Below are 22357 nucleotides of genomic sequence, written 5' to 3' on the forward strand. Positions count from 1 at the left end.
ATAAGCTCAAAATGCCTAGATGCTGGCAGCTCTGGGAAAGAGCTACTTTGAGATGTAGATTTACTCAAGGAAAGCTTCTGTCTTCAAGAGCAGGAGGCACTTTGCCTCCTCTTTTTTGTGGTTACACATTGACAAGAAGCAACAAGACTTAATTAAGTAACTTTTGGACAGCTATGCTGAGTCGAACGCTGAGTAAACACAACTTCTCATACAGTTTTAAGACACTTGAAGCAAGGTGTGAAGATTACCACCTTAAGAGGCTTCAGTGTTTCTGTGCATTCAAACCAGACAAAGAAAACTGTTTCATTAGTACCAAAATTCTCCCCTTAGAAGGGAGAAAGTGGTTGTGAACTTTTCTTAACATCTCTTACAGGGTGTGTTCAGCCTGGGATGGCTGAAGGAACGGGAGGGGGGATTACATCGCTCTTCTGCGAAACCTGGTCATTCTAAAGGGCAAGCTTGGTGCAGGAGAGTGTTTTCTACCCTAAGAGGTGATGTTGTCTGTTTTTATAATGCCTCTTTAAGGCATTTTATTTCCTTTCTAACAGTAAAAATGAAACATGATTTCAGAGAACACTTGTTGCAGCAGCAGGCTTTGGTTAGTTATTTCTCCTTGCAAAATGCAGGCACCGCACAAAATTAATTTGCAACAGCTTCTGATAAGAACATACAGCATCAAGGTCCTGCCTGAGAGAAGCCAAGGAAAGACATACTGATAACAATTTTTTTAAAGTTTTGTTGGGGTCAGGGAAGGATTTTCAAGGACGCTGTAACAGAAACAAGTTGCCAAACACTGTCATCTGGGTCAGCTAGAAACTTTTCTCCTCCAACAGAAAAGTTTTTTTCTTTCCTACCGTCACTTTCAGGCCCAGTTTTGCTCTAAAAAAGTAACAGTACGAGGGTGCTGCTTCTGTAGCTTTTCTCCAGGGCTCTCTTTAATGAATGAACAAAATTAATGTCAGAATAAAAAGGGGAGTTCAGGGGTTGGTCGCATCAATGCAAGTTTTAGAGGGCTGTGCCTCCAGTCACAGTGATCCCCTTCCCAGTGATTTCAGCCTAATTAGTTGTGCTGCTGGGCTTCTTTGTAACTTCCTTCTTGCTCAAGGCAGCTACCTATTTATAATCTTGCTTCAGCAGGGATGTCTGCTTAGTCCTGTGTGCGAGAGAAAGCACAGCTCCAGTCAGCACGTTCTGACGTACACAAAGCCCCAGGAAGGCAGCACAGGTATAAGGAGCTCCAGGCTAATGCCTGAGCCCTGCCCTGGTCATGCTAGAAAGGAGTTTTGCTAGAACTGGGATGAAACCTTATGGAGAAACATCTGAGCATTTCCCTGGTGTTTTGGAGATGTATAAAGTATCGATACAGGTCACTGCAAAGGCACAAACAGCCATCCACAGCCTTATTTTAACTAGGTATTCCCACACCAGACATTTCAGAGGTGAATCTTTTTCTCCTACAGCTTTAATTTAACTTCAGTGGCACATCAGACCATTCCCATCACTTCAAATGCCTCAAGTATACTGAACAACTACAAAGTCCCAGAGGTTAGTTTTCGATCTTGCAAAAAGAGAGAAACCCACGCTACAACGGGGGAGCCCCGTATCCCACAAAACGACAGCAGCAGAGTCCCTGTCTCAAACCATTACAAACAGCTACTCCTGCTATTTACATTTAATTTTAATGTTCTCTACTTTCATATTAACACTGTATTACACAAGCAAGTGCAGCTGCAGAGAATTATCAGTATGAGGGTTTGCCTTCCAAGGATTTAGGCATATAGGACCACATCTAGGCTCAGACCTCACCACATCCAGAGCCTTCCTCTTTGGGGGTGGGTGGTGGGTGGGGGTGGAAGCCCCGTATTCATTTGCGGCAAAGGGGAGAGGGAGGGGAAGAAAAATGACCGAGGTGGTGCTCTGCAGTATATAAATACAGGCAAATCTCCCCCACAGCCTTTTGAGTGCTATAGAGGTGGAGCCAAGGACTGAAGCAGACTTTTGTGGGGTTTGTTTGGCATTGAAGTTGATTTTGAGCATTTTCAGATTTGTTAATTTCTTCAGTTTGTAATAGTTTGTAAAGAGTTCTTTCTTTGCATGGAAAAACGCGTAGGCTAGTTCTCAATACAAATAACTAGCAAAAGTAAGACATGCTTTAAAAAAATGTTGTTTAATGTAGGAACTAGAGATTGCTTTCTAGTAGTGTCTCCTTCTGGTAACACCAGAACTTTTGATTTATAAAGACTCCAGAGGGTGATGTCCTGTGTGCATTTCCTCAGGCAGAAACGGAACCGGACCGTGTAAGCTCGGGGGACAGGCATATTGCCTTGAGGAGAAGCCCAGAGCTATGTCCCTGGCTGGGGTAAGCTGTCTGGTGACAGGAGCAGGAGGATTTCTTGGCCAGAGGATTGTCCGCTTGCTGTTGGAAGAAGAGGAGGCACTGGCTGAGATCCGACTGCTGGACAAAGCCTTTAGCAATGAAGCACTTGGGAGATTTGGAAGTAAGTACCGTCTCGCGAGGACTGTGTGCTGCAGGTATATGTGCTGTTGTCTCATGTGGATAGCCTGGAAGTCTTTGCCTCTCATCCAAACCAGCTTTGCAGATAGAGGTTTTAACTCAAGGAAGTCTTGCTTTATCCCTCCCTCTCCCTCCAGCGCAGAAATCAGACATAAAATGTAAAGGCAAGAGGGTTTTTTTGCCAGACCCTGAGGCTTCTCTGGATTGGAAGAGAGACTTATATACTGTTCATGTAGTAAACAGGCTGTCTTCAACCTGACTTCTATTACATCAAAATCCACAGAGCTAAATTAGTGCAAAACCCTCAACTTCTGCTTGGGGGGAAGGAAAACAGGCATTGCTGCAGGGTGGGGGTGTCAGAGCCTGCTGTCCCGGGCTCGGATGTGCTAGGCTAGGAGGCAGCGGCAAAGCCATGGGTGCAGATGCTAATGGTTTTCTTCAAGCTATGACTAGTTTGGTTAATAGGCATCTTCTGGCTGAGAGTTGTGATGAGGAATCTTAAAAAAATGATGTTATTATTATTATCGCAATTGTCCAGAGAGCTGACTGGTTTTGTGCTATGCATAGAAGAGACAGGACCCATTTCCAAAGGGCAAGTCAGGACTCTGGCTTCTTGGATGGACTGGAGACAGCACGAATGAGTGATATGCCCAGGATCAGAAATGGTCTCAGGTGGGGCAAGCAGCTCAGAGTATTATATTTTAAATGTCCCATTTCTTGGGATCCTGAGCACATCTATAAAAAGGCACACAGGAACCTAAATTCAATCAAATTCTCAAGTCCTTACAACACATCACATAACATTTTCCTCCATCGCATCTTAACCTTAAGACTGTTCTTCCTCTGTACAAGCAACTATACGGGAACCCTTATGGACTATCCGCACACGGTTTGCTAAAGAGCCACAATCTACAGAGTAAGTGTCATCAAAGTGTAGTAACAGCACACCATAAACTTGGTGCAAATTGCACAAGCATTTAGGATGGTATTATACAACTTGGACTTCTGCCTCATTAAACCTCATCCAGCATTTCACTGAGGATTTGCTGGATGCCCTTGAGCCCTGCAGCAGTCCTTCCTGCTCTGATTCCCAGGCAGTTCCTACCGTCACAAAACCTGCAGCTGCAGCAGAGGCTGAAGCGTTTGCAGCAGCAGGAGCCCGTGTGGTTTAGCACTGATGCAGCAGGGCAGTGACCGAAGCATCAGCACTGACTGGGGCCAGGAGAGCTCTGAGCTTCCTGGGGAGTGAAAATGACTGTGAGCACAGTCCTGGCTGGACTGCAGCAAAGATTTCACTGTTCTTTTTTAGTTAACAGGAAAACTCTGCACCTTCTTTCCTTACCCTCCCTCTTTCCTCCACCAAACACTGCCCAGACACTCCTATTCTTGTAACGTTCTTGCTGCCCATCTGACCAGCACATGAGGAAGGGAAAAATCACTTCTCAGAGCCTTTTTTTTTAACCCCTCAGAGCCTTGTTTCCCCGCCCCCCCCCCCCCCCCCCCCCCCAAACAGGTAGTAGGAACAACAAGCTGGCATTTCAGATGTGTTTAACAGCTTTGAAGCCCTGCCCTTTGACTGGCAGTTCCTCTGCCTGTATCAGCCTCTCTAGCTACATCTTCTCAAGATTCCCAAGAGTGCTTGTGCTTGGGACTATCTGAATATTTTCCTGCCATTCCCTTTCAAGCCCTTCTCTAGCACAGTGGCTCATATTCCAAATGCAGGGCTGCTGCAAAAACCAAGGGACTGGAGTCTTCTGACCTGCATTATTTTTACTGCCGGGATTTTTACTTGCTAACCTGCGTTGTTTGGATTTCTTGCCTAGCCAGGAACAGAGCTCTGTGGCTGCCCTTCTCACTAAGCTCTTGAGCATCTTTTACTTGCAGCACCTTTGCAGAGCGAGGGCTGTCAGTTGTAAGACAGAGGAGTATGTGCAAGCTACAGCTCTTGTACCAGGAGGCACTCAGGGACAGTCCTCTCGTGTCCAAACAACTTTCTTGCCGAGACCTCGGCTGTCATACTCAGTCTGCATGAAACAGCCCTAGGGAGGCTAGAAGGGGCAATCGGTGTCGTGCTGTGAGCTGGAGTCTACCCAGTCACACCGCATGGTCGAGAATGAACATCATGTTGAAGATGGTAGTTTGGTGCCTTGGGTTTCCTACCTCCCATCTCCAAACGTATCTTTCTGCCTTTCCGGTGTTTCCACTTACGCAATCTTTTTTTTTGTTCTGGCATTTCTGGAAAAGTTGGAAACTCCTAGGTTGTTCTCAAAAGGATTTCTCGCTGTTTCAAAGCACTGAATTCCCCTTGTTTCCCCTCTTTCCTGCTGAGCCCTCATTTCACATCATTATTCAGACATTTACAGGTTGTGTGGTGCTTTAGCATTGCGTGTTTTTGCACTGCTAATCCAGTACTGTTACAAAGTAGAAGGAAAGGAGACGAAGAAGGAATGTTTTGGGTTTTTTTCCACAACTTTTTCTGGGGGAAAGTTCCTGCTCTGGGAAACTTGCTCCTGGCTTTTTGCTCAACATTGCAGGCATTCATTTGCCTTATTGCTGCATTCAGAGCAGAAAGGCAGAGCCAGCAACAGAACATCCCAGTAGCTGAAATGGGAACAGAATAAATAGTTCAGCTTCTCTAAAGAAATATTTGCTTTACCTTTTACAAATGAAAATAAGATACAATTTTTAGTTTTCTCCTATGAATACACCAAGTAGACCATTTTGATGAACCATCCAGTTAAGCAGGGAAGTGGAGATCCCTTATGAGGAGTGCCCCTCCCCACCATCCACCCCACGGCTGTTAGGGCCTCTATAAAATTCAAACGGAGTCCCACAGACATCGCTGTTTGCTTCAATAACAAACACCACATAGGAAAAAGAGACCATTTAGGGCAAATAGTCTGACTGGATTGCTCACAGGACACTGGATTTTATTGAGCAATCATTGCATTTCCAAGCAAAAACTACGCTGTAGCAAGCAGGGAGCATTGCTTACAGCTCAGAGGACACAGAAAGCTTTGGTGAAGTAAAAGCAGCTTTCCCAGTGGGTAGGTACTTTCTTGTAATCACAGTGTGCAAAAATGGAAAGCTGAGTTGAATTTATTCTTTTCATCCCCCTTCCAGCTGACACACACGTGCTTTTTTGATGCCTGCGCTACGGTCTGTGCAGATGGAAATCAATTTTCTCTCCACTGTCCATCTCAAACTGAAACCACTGTCTGTCAGTAATTTTTTCTTTCCTCTCTGTGCTTCCAAGCTCACCTGTAGTTTTCCTCTTGCCCCAGAACAAAACCAGATCAAGCTGCTGATTCTTGACATCTCACTGATGCTGGTAAAGTGAACGAGGCCCCTATGGGCCATTTCTGCTGGCTAAAGCGGAATGGCGAGCAGCTTTCCTGTTTAGTACCTCACACACAACTTAAATTGCAAGCCCAAACAAGGCACAAAGCAGCTAGACCGCAGCTTTCTAGTCACTAACACCAACTATTCCTGTGAACAACTTTAAAAGGGACAGGTTTCTTCTGTATTTTTCCTGAAAGCTTTGATTTGCATATGTAAAAACTTCTATTTCCTAACTCCTGCTCAGGCACCACGACCACTCTGAAAGGGCTAAGTCAGAATTTTTAATTTTGAAGCCCATGTATGTCAAGCCTTTGGATTCTTGCAACCCCACAAAGCTTTATGCATGGAGAACATCAACCTAAGGGCTGTACAAAGAGTAGTGTTTATTAGAGCAAATCCAACTGCCACGCACTAAACAAAAAGCCTAGCCACATAGCCTGACACTTTGGCACCCACAGAAGTAAAAGTCAATGTAAACCTTCTGGAAATGGAGCCCTAGGAAATGAATGCACTCTGTAAAATAAAAAAGCATAAGAGACTGTGTGGCAGTGACTGTGCTGGGAGGGCAGTAACTCCAGATTTAGTAACAGTTTTGTGAACGTTTCACAAATTTCACATCTCAGACCAACTGGTTGTGATAAAAAAAACCAACAACAAACAGACAAAAAACCCTCAAGCTTGTTGCATCAGAATAACTGTTAAATTAATACAGGATTACATTCTAGCCTGCTACAAAGATAATGAGATAAAACAGTTTAAAAAGATACTCTTACTCAGTTCCAGATGGCATCAGCTGTCTCTCTTCATGCTTCTCCATTAAAGATACGGGATGAAATAGTGCCTGGTTTGGAGCTGGTGACACTAGGATACTTCAGATTTCAGTCATGGCTGAGGCTAAAAGCTGTAGAAATTAATCAGGTTCTTCTCTTAATCTAAAATGGACATTTTATTATGCTGGAAGAAGGCAGAGGACCTGCCCGTGTTGCCGAGTGCCCTGCCACGGCTGTGCCTGGCAGCCCTCTAGCGCAGCCACAGCAGAATCTTGCAAGAGGACTTGCTGTAAGGACACCACCACCTTAAAAGCTGTAGGTGATGCTGAGAGAGTCCTCTCCCCACATAGCTGCAGCTGGGCCAGCAGACTTCCCAGGAGATCAGCATCCCTTCAGGCTGTAAATTTCCCCAGGTGATCATACTGTGCTGGCTCAGTTCGTTAGTGTGGCTCTGGGCTGTATAAAGGATGCTCCTGCCTAGCAAAACAGGGGAAGGATAGCTCTCAGACCTAGAGCTCCTCCAGGGTCACACACACTAGCTGCTGGAGGGCTTAAAAGGCTGGAGTTAAAGCAAGCCAGGGCTGAGGTAGCTCAGGAGAGCAGCCTTGAGAAGTCAGATTTGGACCAGAAAGATGTGCATGCTAAAAATGACCCTGCAGCACAGGCATGGAAATGGAGCCAGAGCTGGAGTTAGAAGAACCACAGTAAGTCCTGCCTGAGGGACATAAAAAAGATGGGCAAGGTCAAGGGGCTGAAAACAGGTGTGAACACAGCTCTGTGCATGCGTGCTGTAGGTGGAGAGCATCATTCATCACCCTGAAGACAGAAGTATGCAGTGCCTGGCTGCTTGGTATATTTGGGTTAATACCTATCAATAGCCGGTCACCAGCACATGCATTGCTTAAGCTCCTCCATCTGTGAACAATAAAATAGTCACACCTGAAGGAAGCTTCAAGCCCTTGCTAGCAGTGGGAATGTTTTCTCCTAAAGAAAAAAAAAAAAAAGGAAAGAACCATGTTGAATATTGGTTCCAAAAATACAGTAATGCAACATAAACTTCTATAGCACTGTAATTAGCACTTGACAATATAGCCATTGGAAAACACCTTTGTTTTGCCAGCCTTAAAAAATCGCTCCTGTGCCTGGGTGGTGAGCGCCTCCCTGGCACAGCATCAGCTTCCTCACAGCCCTTCGCCACTCCTTTCAGTGCTCTGCTTAGGATGCCTGTACAGACTTTTGCTTTGTTTTCTGCTGCCCTCACAGAGTTCCAAGGTAAGACTGAGGTGAAAATCCTGGAAGGAGACATCCGAGATGTGACATTCCTGCACAGAGCCTGTCAGGGGGTCTCCCTCGTCATTCATACAGCTTCCATCATCGACACCTTGGGCCTTGTAGAGAAGCAGCTGCTCTGGGAAGTCAATGTAACAGGTGAGCGGGTGAAACACCTTTGTCAAACCCAGGTCTACTATGTCCTGACCATCATCTGCTCAGGAAAGGGAGCACCTGACCAGTTTTTTTGAACCAGATTAACTGGGTTGCTCTGCACCTTGCACAGATGCACCTGTGAGTGCACAGCACACGTATGTGCTGCCCTGGTCCTCTCCACACCCGGCATCCATCCATCTTCCACTGCAGGGCACTGCAGGATCATTCACTCGTCAGCACTCTCATACGCCCATCCTGAGGTCTGCAGAGGCTCTGCCTTCAGTCAGGGTAGCCATAATCCTGTGCTCAGTGGACCTTTCTGGAAGCAATTCACCTCTGAAACCCCAATGTGCACCCAAGAAACTGGTTCTTATTCTCCCTCGCTGTGTAGCATCCCTGCTTGTGTACATTTTTCTGTTTTTACAAACACTCCAGGCTTTGGCTGCAATCACAGCAAACTTGCATTGCTAACATCCCAGATGCTGTGGCTCTCTGCTTCCTATACTTTTTCTTCCTCTTCTTCTGTTCCTCCCATTTGCCATGATGTCTCTGTGGGCATGGATGCAGTTCAGAGGAGCAGGTGTTCTCCCACCTTGAGATTATCATTAAAATCCCCCATCAAACTCAAGGCTGTGGGAGGGAAGGGTTTCAGTGACTTCTCACTCAGTGATGGGATCTCCCTTTCTACTGAGGAGCCCTGGTGTTTCATGAAAATACCACATGAAGCGGGAGGGTTTTGGCTTAAGAATAGCCTGTATGGCATCAGTTGCCAGGACATTTTAATCTGTTCCCTAAAAGAACAATTTTATCCCCATCTCTCTGATCCCCAAGCCCTCTATGCCTTTCAGAGAACTGGTACTGCCTCACCTGCATGCACACTGACCTCCCTGGCTGTGCTACTTCAGTCCTTGGGGAAGATGTCAGGAAGATGTTCTTCTTCCCGTGAATAGTTTTCCTGGTTCTTTGTTCCTCTCTGCCACAGATACAGGGCTTCTTCACAGAGAAATAAGGAACATACCTCTACAGGCACCACTTTTACAAATATTGGCTACTCACCAGTGTTCAGAGCAAGACAGCACTCTTTGTAGTCTCGTTGTCTCTCACATGCACCTTAAAAACCAGTGGGATGGCATTTTGGCTGCCGTAGCCTGGGTCATTGCCTGTATGTTTAGCTTCCAGACCCTTTCATTTCTGCTCAGTCAAAGCCACAAATTGTCAGTGACCACAAATTAGAACCCAGCGGGCAGCTTCTCATGTCCCTTCCAGGAGGAAAGAGCAGAAAGGCAAGTTCCTGTAAACCTGTGCATTGGGTAGTATGAAAAATAAACATTGGGTAGCATGAAAAATAAATATACATGGGTGGTAGTTCAGAAAGAGGATTTGTAAAGCTCTCTCTGTATGATCATACTCCTGCTACAATCTGTTTTTCACAGCAGGACATGTTGCCTAAACCCATGGGGAAAAAAAATGTAACAAAACCCCAAGCAAGTATTAAAATGTCCCAAAAGCAGAAAGCTCTCTAGCTGTGAGCTGGAGTCAGAGCTAGAAAGCTCATTTAAGTCTGTCCCATGGTTCCTTTTGGCAGGTTTAGACTTAAGCACGAAGTATCTAGGTTTCCATAAATCTTTCAGATTGCCCCACAACAGTCTGCCCAGTGGGTGAAAAAAACTGCACTGGGCCAGTGAGGGTTAGCTGGGAACATGTGCTAGAGGGAATGCACACACTAGTCTTGCTCCCAGAGCAAACTGACCCTAAGGCCAGTCAGTGAATACTGCTGTCCTCTTCGCTGTTTCCCTCCGTTTCCATTCTGATGCTCTTCTGGCTTTCTGACCAGCCAAGACACTGCTACGTACTTCATAGACTTGCAGGATGAAGGTTTTGTTTCTCCTAGAAAACAGAACTTTCATAATAAAAGCGTCAAGGAGTCAATGTGGATGTTCACAAACCAGAACAGGAGCAAACAAGTTAAACGCCATGATGTAGGGCTTTCCTGTCTCACACGCTACACAATGTCTCAGTACAAAAGTATCTTTTGAGGAAGGGAAGCAAATTTTTAGGAGGAAGGGAATTAAGGAAATAATTAATTATAATCCAAATAAAAGTACCCTCTGTGAATCAGATCCTCAGCCAGAAGGGATTTGTGTGCAAGCAAAACTTGGAGACCTGCTCTGTAGAAGATTTACTTCATTACATGGTATGTGAAAGATGCTCAGATTCCCATTACTGGAAAAACCTTTTCATTTTTTAGATACAACTTTGATTTGCAAACAAAACACATTTTATTTGGGAGAAATCGATCTTGACCAGGTACCAACTGTCAAGATAATTTTATGTTTGCTTTTTTTTAAAACTTGCAATCTCGTTTGATTTTATCTAGCCTTTCTGCACTGTATTACTTTCCCTCACTTTCTAAACAGCATTGATGGCAGGAATTAAGCTATTAATTTTCAAAATAATATATTTTAATAATTAATTAATTAATTTTCCAGATGACCCTGACTTGTGTGTCACCTAGACATAGTGACTTCCATGAACTCACCTTTCACATGAATTTATTCCTGGCTGTGTAAACTGTTTTTCTTTGCACTTCTTTAGTGTTTCTTAAAGCCTCATGCAGATTTATTTTCCATTTGTTTCAACTTTTTTCTTTCTCTTGTTCAAGCTTGAAAAAAAGGAATTTTGGTGCTGTAACAATATTCAGTTCAATAATTCTTCCCATTTTTCACTCATTAATAGGTCCATATTTTGCTGCCAATATTCCTTGGTCCTCTGAACCTCTTTAATTCATCATACTCTCTCTAGCAATGCTCCCTCCAGTGCTGCCTTTAGTTGTCGTAACAGACTGAGCAGAGTTGTTAGATCATTTATGTGCCTCATTCCTAGTGTTTGATTTTATCCCCCAGATTTTAGGCCACACCCTTCTGATATCATATCAGTCATCCTGATTTAATGTTCCTTTGCCAAAAACATTTTCAAATGTCTTTGAGCTGTATCTTCTGTTGCAAAGTCACTGGCCCTTTCACATATAATCTCTCTCATCACATCACGCACAACAAATAAGGCAGTTTTTGCCTCAAAGCTCAGAAGAAAAGGAAAAGATTCTACTTGATGAAAACATTATGATAGGCTTTTAGAAGTAAGAAATCCTGTATTAATGCAAGTAAAAGCCAGAATGTGTTGAAGAAGGAGGCATACATACACAAGATTCACTTTGCTGACTGCACTTTATGATCTTTGACTACATGGTATCATGCATTGCTCTGACATAAGATCGTTCTCTTCAAGCCCTCCTCTGAAGCCAATGGAATAGTGGATAGACTTCCACTGGGTGAAGCTGATTTTGGAGCAAACCTTCAGGTCCCACGTTAATTCTGTCCCTCCTTAGCAAACTAACCTAAAGCATCCTCAAGCCTGAAAAACTGGGGCTTCAGCATACAGGATGGATGGTACCTAATGAGAGGGATGGCTTCTGAAGGTTCTCTGCCTTAAGCCAACTCAATCCAACCAACAGGCACAAGCCCCTGAATCTGTCGTCAGTATCCATACTAATCTTAGCAAGAGCAAAATTTGACTCTTGGCATAAAAAAGCCCACAACATGCAGTTAAGATCAAGTGTTCATCCTTGTTTAACTCCAGCAGGTGCACTGATAGCACTTAAACACAGATTAAGAGCAGGTTCAGTTTCATTGAACTTGCTGCTCGGTTCAGGACAGGATTCTTCCAGCTGCAGAGAGGGGAAACCTGGCCAAGCTCAAGCCAGAGATGCTGTTTCTGATCTACAAGCCCACTTTTTCTTGCTTGGGGAGGTCTAGACTGACTTGCGTGTTTCTCTTTTGAAGGTACTCAGCTGCTGCTGGAGGCATGTATCCGCTGTAACATCCAGCACTTCATATATACCAGTACCATAGAAGTGACAGGCCCAAACTGCAAAGGTGACCCAATTTTTAATGGTGATGAAGACACAGCTTATGAGAGTACATCCAAATTTCCTTATGCCGAGAGTAAGAGACTGGCAGAGGATTCTGTGCTGAAAGCAGATGGCCAGGTGCTAAAGGATGGTGGCGTGCTGATGACTTGTGCCCTGAGATCCATGTACATTTTTGGAGAAGGATGCCCATTTCTTCAAGGTCATCTGGATAAGTGTCTGTTGAACAAAAATGTCTTCCTGCGCTTCTCCAGGAGGGAGGCTCTGGTGAACCCTGTGTATGTGGGGAACATTGCCTGGGCACACGTGCAGGCAGCCAAAGCCCTGCAAGTCCCACAGAAAGCCAAGCACATCAGGGGGCAGTTCTACTACATCTCAGATGACACTCCTCATATGAGCTATGCAGATCTAAATTACGAGCTGACCAGGGAGCTGGGGTTTGGGATCGAGTCCCAGCTCCCCATGCCTCTGACAATGTTGTATTACTTCTCGCTGCTGCTGGAGCTCGTGAGCTTCTTGCTCCGGCCCTTTGTCAGATACATCCCCTCCACCAACCGTCACTTGGTCACTCTACTGAACACCCCATTCACCTTCTCTTATAGAAAAGCACAGAAGGATTTTGGCTATGTGCCCCGCTACACGTGGGAAGAGGCCAGGCAGTGTACTGGTCAGTGGATTGCCTCCATGGTCCCACAGAGAAGGGAGTACTTGAAAAGCAAGGCTGCCTAAGTCTTAAGAGGAGCTGAGACCTGGCTAAACAAGTAGGGCCTTGAGCCAGAGGAGAGCTGAGTGAACAGCAGCAGCAGCAGCAAACTACAAAGCATTTAAATGAAGACATTGTGTAACAGCCCCTTATCTGCCCCATGTCCCCCAACCTAGAAAAAATAAAAGCGAAATGTTCATTTGTTTGCTGATTACAGGCGGATCAGGGTAGCTTTACTGTATAGTCCACATGAACTTCTACATCTCGTGCAGCACAAAGGCATTATTTTACTAAGACTTCACACAGCCCGTGGTGTGAACACATCAGCCTTCCTTTTCACTCCATGCCACATTTGAGGCTTTTGTAAAGCACAATTTGCCCTAGAACTATGATTATATTTTGCAAATATGTACTACTCAGCTCTACCCTACCCACGCAGCGCTTGCCAGCCTTACCAAACACGCAGCAGGTAGAAGCCGCCAATTGCAAAAGCTGTTACAAATCTTGCTGACTTTTTCCAAGAGCATTGTCCAGTTTCATGTGCCATTCACCTGACAGTCAAACGTGAGAGCAAATGTGGGTACTTCAAGCATCGTGAGGCCAAAAGTACAATGTAAGAGCAACACAGTTTTAGTTAGGATGGTGTGTGGTGGGAGAGAAGGGGGAGATTTGGTCAAGTGAAGAATTTCTCATCTATTCTCATTTTCCTAGTTTATTTTGCAATAAATTTTATGGTTGCCCAGCAAAATAACAGCTTCAACAAGATGAAAAGGAGAAAAATGTTGAAGGACAGCCTTAGTCACTGAAGGATTTCCATCGCAGAGTCAAGACATTTATGAACACTGAGGAAAAATAAACCGCTTAAAAAAAAAGTCATGCTATTTCCAGGTTTCAGCTGGGAACAAAACCTAAATTTAGCTGATAGATGCACATGTGCTGTCCCTGTGCTTTTCTGATGGCTGTATGAGTTTCTGCAGAATGCTTAACTTGCCTTTCAGGCCAAAAATGTAGAACCTGTCTGAACAAATAGATGTGATGCAGTGTTTGCTTCTTAAACATACAGCTTGCTTGCTGAAAACAGCTCTAAAATATTCAGATTTCTCTGTTCTGTTCATGGTGCCCTGAACAGAAACATTTTACCTGACTCAGTACTAATAAATCACATTTCCAGAGATGCTTGCAGCTTGAAGTCTGTGTTGAGTTTAATTATTCAGTGCCCTAGACATTAGATAGTCCCAGTGCGAATATTACCATTTTTTTTAGTAACGTCTTAGGTTAAGTATGTAAGATCTGAAGCAGTAGAATATCAGTCACCAGAACTTCCACTCATATTCTGGGACACAGAAATAAGTTTCCCAAGCTCCCATTGAAAGCTTTGTAAACACTCAGCAAACTAGTACTGTGGATGTTATTTGAATGCCATCACTTCACAGATAACCACGTCAACACCTCCACCATTCTCCACTGAGTAAGCAGTACTCTTAAAACCTCTGTCACAGTTCCTCCTGTATTAGTGAGCACACAGATCTAGCCCACGCCGATGGAGACACAGCCCCAGCTGCACTGTAGGTCAATAACACCTCTAGGGACTGATGGAGGGTGAGAAGGTTTGCAGTAACCTTAAAGAACAGGTGACTTGAAAATGAAACTTGGAATTACAAACTCGTCAATAGAATCTGCACCAAGCAAAGTGACGTGTGCACTAAAGTTTAAAAACAGATAAAATGCATTACTTCACACATTTGAATCTGCTTGTGGCAGACGAGCAGCACATCAGTGAGGACTGCAAACTAGGTGTATAACCACTACTAGGAGACCTTCATGCCTCAACATCACGTTAGTACAATAAAGATAGTGTTAATAAATAAACTAATTCCCCAGAGAGGCCATAATTTGGTCCAACTGATCTTACAGCAGCAGTTTACAAAGGTCCTTGCCATCCCTTTGCCCGGGAGCAAAGCCAACAGAACAGCCCCGAGTGCTTGTGCCTCGGGTGCTGCAACATCTCGGCAGGAGCCACAGGTCCACACACAGGGGCAGCTGGCATGTGCTCCCTGCTCCTCTCTGTGCTCCACCTCTGCGGTGAGGAACCTGTGACAAACAAATGGGGAGAAACTCGGGGAGCCCTCTACATGTTTGTAGTAGTTGCTGTCAGCTGGACATAATTTGGCCACCCACATTTCTAAAAAAAATACTTCATAAGCTGGGCGATTGCCCTATCCAAAAAGAGAGCCAATAAAATATGGTTTAAAGTGGTCTCCTGTCCACAGGCAGCTGCTGAAAGGATCAGCCCCTGCTGCCTAGCTTTGCGCTTAGCTCGGGTTTATGTTTGATTTTCCAGTTTTGCTTAAACCCAGGCCTCAGAATAGACCAAAATGAAGTCACATCAGTCCCGCCGCAGCCCCCCTGCTCCTTGCCCGCAGCAGTCCCCGCACCAGGCACACAGGGTGAGAAAGGCAGCCTCGCCTCGCGGCTGTGCCGGCTGCGCACGCGGCGTGTCCAGCACCGACATGGCGGGAAGGCGCCTGGGAGAAGCCCTGACCTCAGGCCCAGGCTGGGGACCCGCCAGTCTCCCAGGGGCTCCCCTTGTCCCCGTCACTGCTGCGGCAGCACGGGGGGGACACTGAGGCGCGAAGCGCTTCCCGCTGCTGCCCTGCGGCCTCCATGGCGGCACAAGGGGGCAGGGGCAGCTCCCGGGCAGGCCTGGGTGTCCCCACCTCGCCCCAGCCGCCCAGCACCTCCTGTCTGTTGTGAACAAACCCATGAGGTAAGGGTGAAACCCAAACCATGGTGAAGAGCCTCAAATTTGTAGAAAGGCTCCCTGCTCTGAGCTTCTCACAGCTCACTGCCCCATGGAGCTGCACCCCATGCCCCAGAGTGTCTGCTGGTGTGAAACCTGCCTGAGAGCAGAAAAGGAGGGAAAAAATAAGGCCTACGTTACTTATTTTTAGTTGTAATTCTGCAGCATGGTGGGGATTTTTACACCTCTAATCCTTTCTTTGAGTTTCTTGGTGCCAGGGCGCAGGGAGGGCTGGCAGAAGGGGAGGAGGAGAGATGGACGCAGACAACCACCCCCCCTGGGCACCCTCAGGTTTGTGTCTGTGTTGTTTCTCCCTTCAGGTATCTGCCCAAAATAGTGGAGCGTCTGCAATAAACAGTCCTGAAAACTTGGAAATTCGAGTAGAGTAGGGTACATTTCAAAAGACATCCTCAGTATACCAGTTCCTGTCATGAGCCTTGTAGTCCCACGTAATACTCCTCTCCCTCTTTCAAGATCTCCACCTGCATCTCCAAGTTCAAAAACCACTGGACAGCTGGAATTCACACATGGCCGTGCCATGGATTTCTTTCTCATACCAATGTTTGTCATTTCTAGAAGTTCCTCATTCACACAACTGAACTTCCCACATTTCTTAAACAAAATGTGCCTCTCCAGTGCTAGCAGCAAGCACCGGATATTAAGCAGTAGAGTCTCCAAGAAAGGTGTAGAGAGGCATTTCTTCATCAAGTTTTTTCAGCCAGGAGCCAGGAGAGCCTTTACTATCTAATGCAGAATAGCTACAATACATCTGCCTTTGTGAGTCTTTATAGGTATTTCTCAGTTTTTGTAAAAGACAACATGATTAAAGAATTTTAAGGTGTCAATACACAGGAGAGTTTCCCTAGCTTGTTAAGCAGCTATTGCACTCCAAACCCAGAGTCTCACCCGTATCCCTTCTCAGGGACTTTCTCCTTCAGCAAGGCACAGCCTGGTTTGAAGATCTCTCTTTTGAAGTGTTGCTGTAGCACTTTCTCCTCAGATTAATTACCGAGTGATACTATTCAGAAAGCCAACCAAGCCTTTTAAGAATTATTGAGATAGTTCTCAAGGCTAAAAGGGACAATTGCATTATCTGTTCCTACTGCCTGAATAATGTGGTCCATAGACTTTCACCACCTTATGTCCAGTGCGCCTAATGATTTGGGCCTGACTGAAACATATAATAAAGAAGAATATCCAGACCTCATCTCCAGGTGTCAAGGGAAGAAGAATGTATCACTTTGCCTGGTGATTAAGCCTTTATACTGTTGAAAATTCATGCCTTATTCTTCAGTCTGGATTTGTGAAGGCTCAGTTTCTGGCTTTTGATTTTTGTTATGCTAGCTCTACTAGCATAAAAAGCTTTTGAGAACTCTGAAGTTCCTCCCAGTGAAGGTACTTGTATACCTTGTAATCACCTCATCATTTGTGTTTAGTTTTTTTTTTTTTTTTTAAATTACAGGAACAGAGCCTCTTCAGTTTCTCATTACATGCTATTTTCTTTTTCAAATATTCTTGCACCTCAAATTTTTCAATGCAGTGATTTCATCAGGAGCTAGATATAAATTTGCAACTTTAGGCATGTAAGCTTTTTATTGATCTAGACCAAAAGCACACTGGATTTTTACACGTACTTGGGCTTTCTACACACTATAAACACTGACAACATAAGGAACAGTGTATACCCACCACTACGTTCAGGACAGCCATCCTCATGGCAAGCTTCTTTTGGTCCATCTTGCAATTGGTATCTCTTGTCTATGAGGCGCTTGAAATAAGCTCTGGCACACAAGTATTGCTAGAGCAATGTGGTCTTTCTGGCCAGCCACAAGGAACAATCAAGACATGAAAACTCTTTGACACTGAGTGTGGCATGGTAGGTTTTGCCTCTAAGAAGTGGCTGAGGCGACTGTTTTGCAGTGTTCAAATTTTCTTCCTTCTAGGGACTCTTCCTCGGTCCCCAGATTTACTAGTTACATATTTAGAGAGAGAGAAAGTAGTTACTTTTACCATGATCTCATTTACTTTGAACTCTCTGTTCATGGCGTTGTTATGAATGAGGGAAGAGAAGTAAGAAAATTTCACAGCAGGAGCTTGATCACCTCTTGTAACAAGCGCTGTGATAGATGGCAAATCGACCAGGTCCCGCTGCCAGACAGCTGGGATCTCTCCCACCCAGCTTTAGTGCCAGTCTCTCCGCGCTTGGATGCAGGCTGTGGGAAAACAGCAGGCAGCGGGCAGACGTGCTGTGCTCTGAAAGCCATGCTGGACATCAGGGCCCAGGGGGCTGGTGGCAGAGGCACTGAGGGCAAAGCTTCCTGCTGTACTGGGAAGGCAGGTGGGAAGTGGCCACCAGGCAGATCTGGGCAATGTCTCAGTGTAAGGACAAGGTCCGCAGTCTCATCTCATCACCCTTTCACAGGGGAAGGTGTTTTGGACAAGGGCTGTCACAGACCAACTGCTGGGTGCGCTGAGAGAAGTATAAACCTGTGATTTTTCTTACATCCCCTCCATGCAGCTCCTGGACTAGGACACACCGGGCAGAGAAAGATCTGAGCCTAGTATTTACTCCTCGGTAGCATCATTTGCTTTGAGAGGAAGGAGTTTATGATCAGCTATTTGATAGGATTGATGCTAGCTTCACACAATTTAAATCTGCTGGCTTTGTTGGTCTGTGCCTCTTCCTACCACAAGATGGTATCTTTAGCAACAGTTTCCCCTCGCTTGCTCTATAAAGCCCAATTTAATATTCTGGCTGCTGAGTTTCTGTATTCACAGATCCTGCACTTTTATCACATATAACAGTGCAAGGCTGCTGGTGCAAACTGCCTGCTACTGGGTATGGTAGATTCAGACAGAGAGCCAAAAGGTTAACTGGTACATCGTGTCCAGCGTTCATGCAAGTATTCATCTCACCTCCTCTCCTGCTAACATTCTTGGGTGCTTTGTAGCCCCTTTTACAAGTCAAAATTTCACTATGTGTAGCTTTAGGGGAATGGCTTGACTCATCTATTTCAAGAAAAGGTCTCTGGTTCATCCTCTAAGGATTGCCCAAGTGGCAGCGATGACACGTTTAGCTGTGACAACAGAACAACAAGAGCACAGCCCAGATAAGAGTCTGGAGACAGCTAGACACTGTCTAGCTTTCTGCTCCTGTCTAAGCACAAAACCTTTAATACACTGACAGTCTGCACTGGCCTCTCTGTACAAGTAGATATATAGCACAGGATTAAAAAAAACCCCAGGTTTCTCCCTTCCCTTCTCCCTCCAGTACTCCTGCAGTGGGTGCTGGACAAACTACAGGTGATAGAGTTAAGGCTAAGTGCATGAATGCCATTCATTATTCACTTCGGAGTAGAAAAATTAACCTGCCTGTATAAAGATCAGTGCAAGAACCCAAAAGTAATTGCGGGTGGGGCTCAGATTTGTAACAGAGAACTTTGTACTCAGCCCTGACATTATTCAGTGTTGTGTTTTGTACTTGGTTACTGTGAGCCATCTCACTAAAAACAGGATGCTGCCAATTGTGTTTGAACCAGAGCTGTCAAAAAGAGAAATTGCCTGGTATGTCTGGGGAACAAAGATCTGTATCTGCATCAGATTTAAGTTTAAAAAAAAGTTGCTTTCCAGAAAGCAAGTTGCCCTTACTTTAACGTTTGTAGCAGTGGTCAGGGTGAGCTTAATGCAGCAGTGCCCACTCTTGATCATTTCATGACGCTGCAGCCTCTGCCAGATGGGAGACATGCCAAGTTTTCTTTTTCTTTTATTTTTAAGGGTGTTTTCACCATACTGGAAGAAAAAGAAAGGACTTAGAAATATTAAAATAAGTGTCACTCAAAGCCTCAAGATAAAAAAAGCCAAAAACCTGAAGACATGGAAACAGATCCTCAAAATTATTATTTAGAAGCAATCTCATAATTCTTGCAGCCTGACTCAGAGTTTATGAAAAACTGGGGTTGTCAAGCAGCTAAAAATGAAACTTAAAAATGAAAGTGCAGTCCTTTCTCACCAGGAGCCAGTCGAAATTCCACGGTCTCCAGAGAGGTTACCAAACCGACCCCACCCCCGGCAGGTGTGTTTGCTCCCCCGCAGGAAGAAACCTCCTCACAGTCACAGTTCATGTCTCACATCACAAACTCACCACCATCCTTTGTGTTGATTTCCTGATCTGTTGAGGGCAGACTGCTGCGTCCACTGGGCTTGGCTGGGTCTGCTGAGCCTTGCTGGCTCCTGAAGCAGGGGAATTCACACATCCTGGCGAGTCAGCTGCATCAGGTGTTACACATGCAGAGCTCTGGGCAGAGGACGTCCAGTGTTTGGAAGACAGACTGTGACATTTGAACCGATGTGTTCAAATGTCACCAGTTTGGAAGTTAGTCTGATACTATTATTGAAAACAAATCATGACTTTCCCATTTTGGGCTGACTAGCCTGGATATGCCTTGAACACAGAATACAGTAGCCAACAGAAGTGTGAGCAAGATGGGACCAGCATCAGTGTACAGCCAGCCACACCAGTGCCCCTTCCCCAACAGCTCAAGCTGGTGGAAAAGTTTCTGCTGCAGGGGTAACACACGGACGTGGGCAGAGCATCTTTCTGATGCAGCTAACATGCATCTGGCACCGAACATAACCTGTTCAGAGGGAACATCTCCAGGGCTACACATTGTGCCCTGTGAAGGGGTTGATGTGTTTCCTCATAGACTCCTGCTCTATTAAGAAATAGTATGAGCAGGAACTGGTGGAAATCAGAGGTTTACTCAGACTACACACCTGGGAAAGCAGCATCTGTGTATTATTTAAGCTAATAAAAAACATCAGTGTAATGATGTCTCCTGGATGTGGCGGTAAATTTTGCCCTGTTGTGACTAAGCTCATCAAAGTCTGCTTCACAGGAAAGCAATTAATCCCACAGGTTTATGACTTGGTGGATATTCAAAGATTTTGGGGATTCTTTTCCTGGGGGAAATTTCCACTTCAGTTGAAAAATATCAAATGACAAGCTGAAAACCTAACCTCGCTGTGATACAAATAGGAAAGGGTCTGAGTTTACAGGAGCTTGGCATAAGGCTTTAGCAGACTATAGTATTAGCTTGACATAAATGGTTGCCCAAGTGACCTGTTTCTAAGACTTGAGCATACTAAGAGCAATAATGTATGGATTGTTTGAAACTATTTGCCTGGCTAAAGTGTGCAAAATGCCTAACTATGTATCAGTGCAGATCTAACAGCAAAATGCCACAGAACTGTCAGGGAAATCCTTTGATGTAAACATTAAGTAATATAGAAATATCCCACAGACATAAAGCACCTCAAGTAATAATGGGATGTGTATCCCGACAAGATGAGCCATATATAAATATGGGCAAAACAGAATATAAATGCATACAACAGACGGTATCTTCAGCGAATGTCTCTCCAAGCGCACTTTACTTATCTTTACTTATTTTGCTGTGTAAGAATCATTGCACAAAGGACTTTATTTGTGGACCATTCCACTCTATTTTAGTATCGCATTCCTTGTTCCTTCTTTCTTGTTCAATAACAAGTCTTTAGATAAAAGAAATCTGTGTCCTATGTTGATAGCACTGTGCTTCAACACATTGCAGCCTGTTTCTGATCCAGCCACAGCAAATCCAGCAGTGAAAACTGATCAGATAATCATGTTAAAAAACTTAATAGCAAGTATTTTGGTGATTTTCTACTCATCATTACTCAACCAGCATAGCAAACGTGAACTAATTACTCCCATCTGTGTAGATAAGGGCGGCTTTTTTTTCTGAGCCAAAGGCATTTTGCACTTGTCCTGCACTAGAAAGAGGTAACAGCACAAAGGAAAAGGTTTCTGTAAAGTCAGCTCTAGATGCAGAGCTCCCATAGGGGCTCTGGAATCTAGGACAGGAAGGGACCTCCTATATCCTGGATTCAGGTATCTAAAACTGCAGGCAAGCACATACATCATCCTTTTCTTCAGCAGATCAAGATGTTTTCTATTTCTAGGACCTCATTGTCAGGAATTGTCAGGAATGTCAGATATTGCAGGGATCAATTGGTGGGTGTGGGTTTCTTTTTTTTTTTTTTTTTTTTTTTTTTTTTGTCATCCCCCACCCTCCCAGGTTTGTCCTCCAGGAAAAACAGCCTTTTTCTCTCCCAGTAGGATTAAACACTTGATGTGTTGTGGACAGCAGTTATTGCCTCTGTCAGCCTCCCATTTTGCCAGGCTAAACTCTTCTTCTCACCTCCCATAACGCCAGCTCTCCATTCCCTCGTAAACTTAAATACTCCTGTCTTGTACCTGTGCCTGCAACAAGCCCTTCTAAACACTGGTGACCAGAGCCATACACGTTATCTCCAGCGTGTCCACCCTGCTTTGTACAACATGGATGCTTTTTCAGTTTCCCCAAAGTACCCTTTCAGCACAGGCACGCTTTGCCAGCACCACGAGGCTCTTTGGCAGCACTTGTTCCGCACACTGACAGCCTCTACTGATTCAGGAACTTACCAGACTAATTACCAAGAACATCTCCCCTGCTCAGGAAGCTGCAGATCATTTTAGGGTATATACTTATTTTTCTGTCATATCACTATCAAAACTAGCCAGGCTTTTACCCTTCCACCCCAGGTTAACTTCAATAAGTGGTTCCCACACCTCGCCCTGGCACAGCCACCACCCCCCACAAGGTTTCTAAGATTTATCTACTGTTCCTGCTGTTTCTTCATACTCTTCAGGCCAGTCCCTCTGCTTCTTGCCTCTGCTGCATCCTTCTCCTTGTCTCTCCTCATCCAGGGCACACTCTCCCCTCCCTCTGCTTCTTCCAGCTCTCTCTTCCTTGGCTGCTCCTCTTCCCGCCCCCCCTTAGAGCCATTTAACTCCTTA

The 22357-nt window shown here is 44.9% G+C and overlaps 1 protein-coding gene across 1 annotated transcript; it reads left to right on the forward strand.

Annotated features, from left to right (window-relative positions):
- The first annotated feature begins 1060 nt into the window (after nucleotides 1–1060).
- Nucleotides 1061–12879, forward strand: LOC119149425 (3 beta-hydroxysteroid dehydrogenase/Delta 5-->4-isomerase-like). The gene is made up of 4 exons (XM_037390669.1): nucleotides 1061–1545; nucleotides 2277–2498; nucleotides 7891–8055; nucleotides 11892–12879. Exons 2-4 carry the CDS (start codon nucleotides 2345–2347, stop codon nucleotides 12704–12706), a joined length of 1134 nt encoding a protein of 377 aa, XP_037246566.1. The 5' UTR covers nucleotides 1061–1545; nucleotides 2277–2344; the 3' UTR covers nucleotides 12707–12879.
- Nucleotides 12880–22357: the final 9478 nt, after the last annotated feature.

The sequence above is a fragment of the Falco rusticolus genome, chromosome 5, assembly GCF_015220075.1.
Source record: "Falco rusticolus isolate bFalRus1 chromosome 5, bFalRus1.pri, whole genome shotgun sequence".
NCBI classification, from domain to species: domain Eukaryota; kingdom Metazoa; phylum Chordata; class Aves; order Falconiformes; family Falconidae; genus Falco; species Falco rusticolus.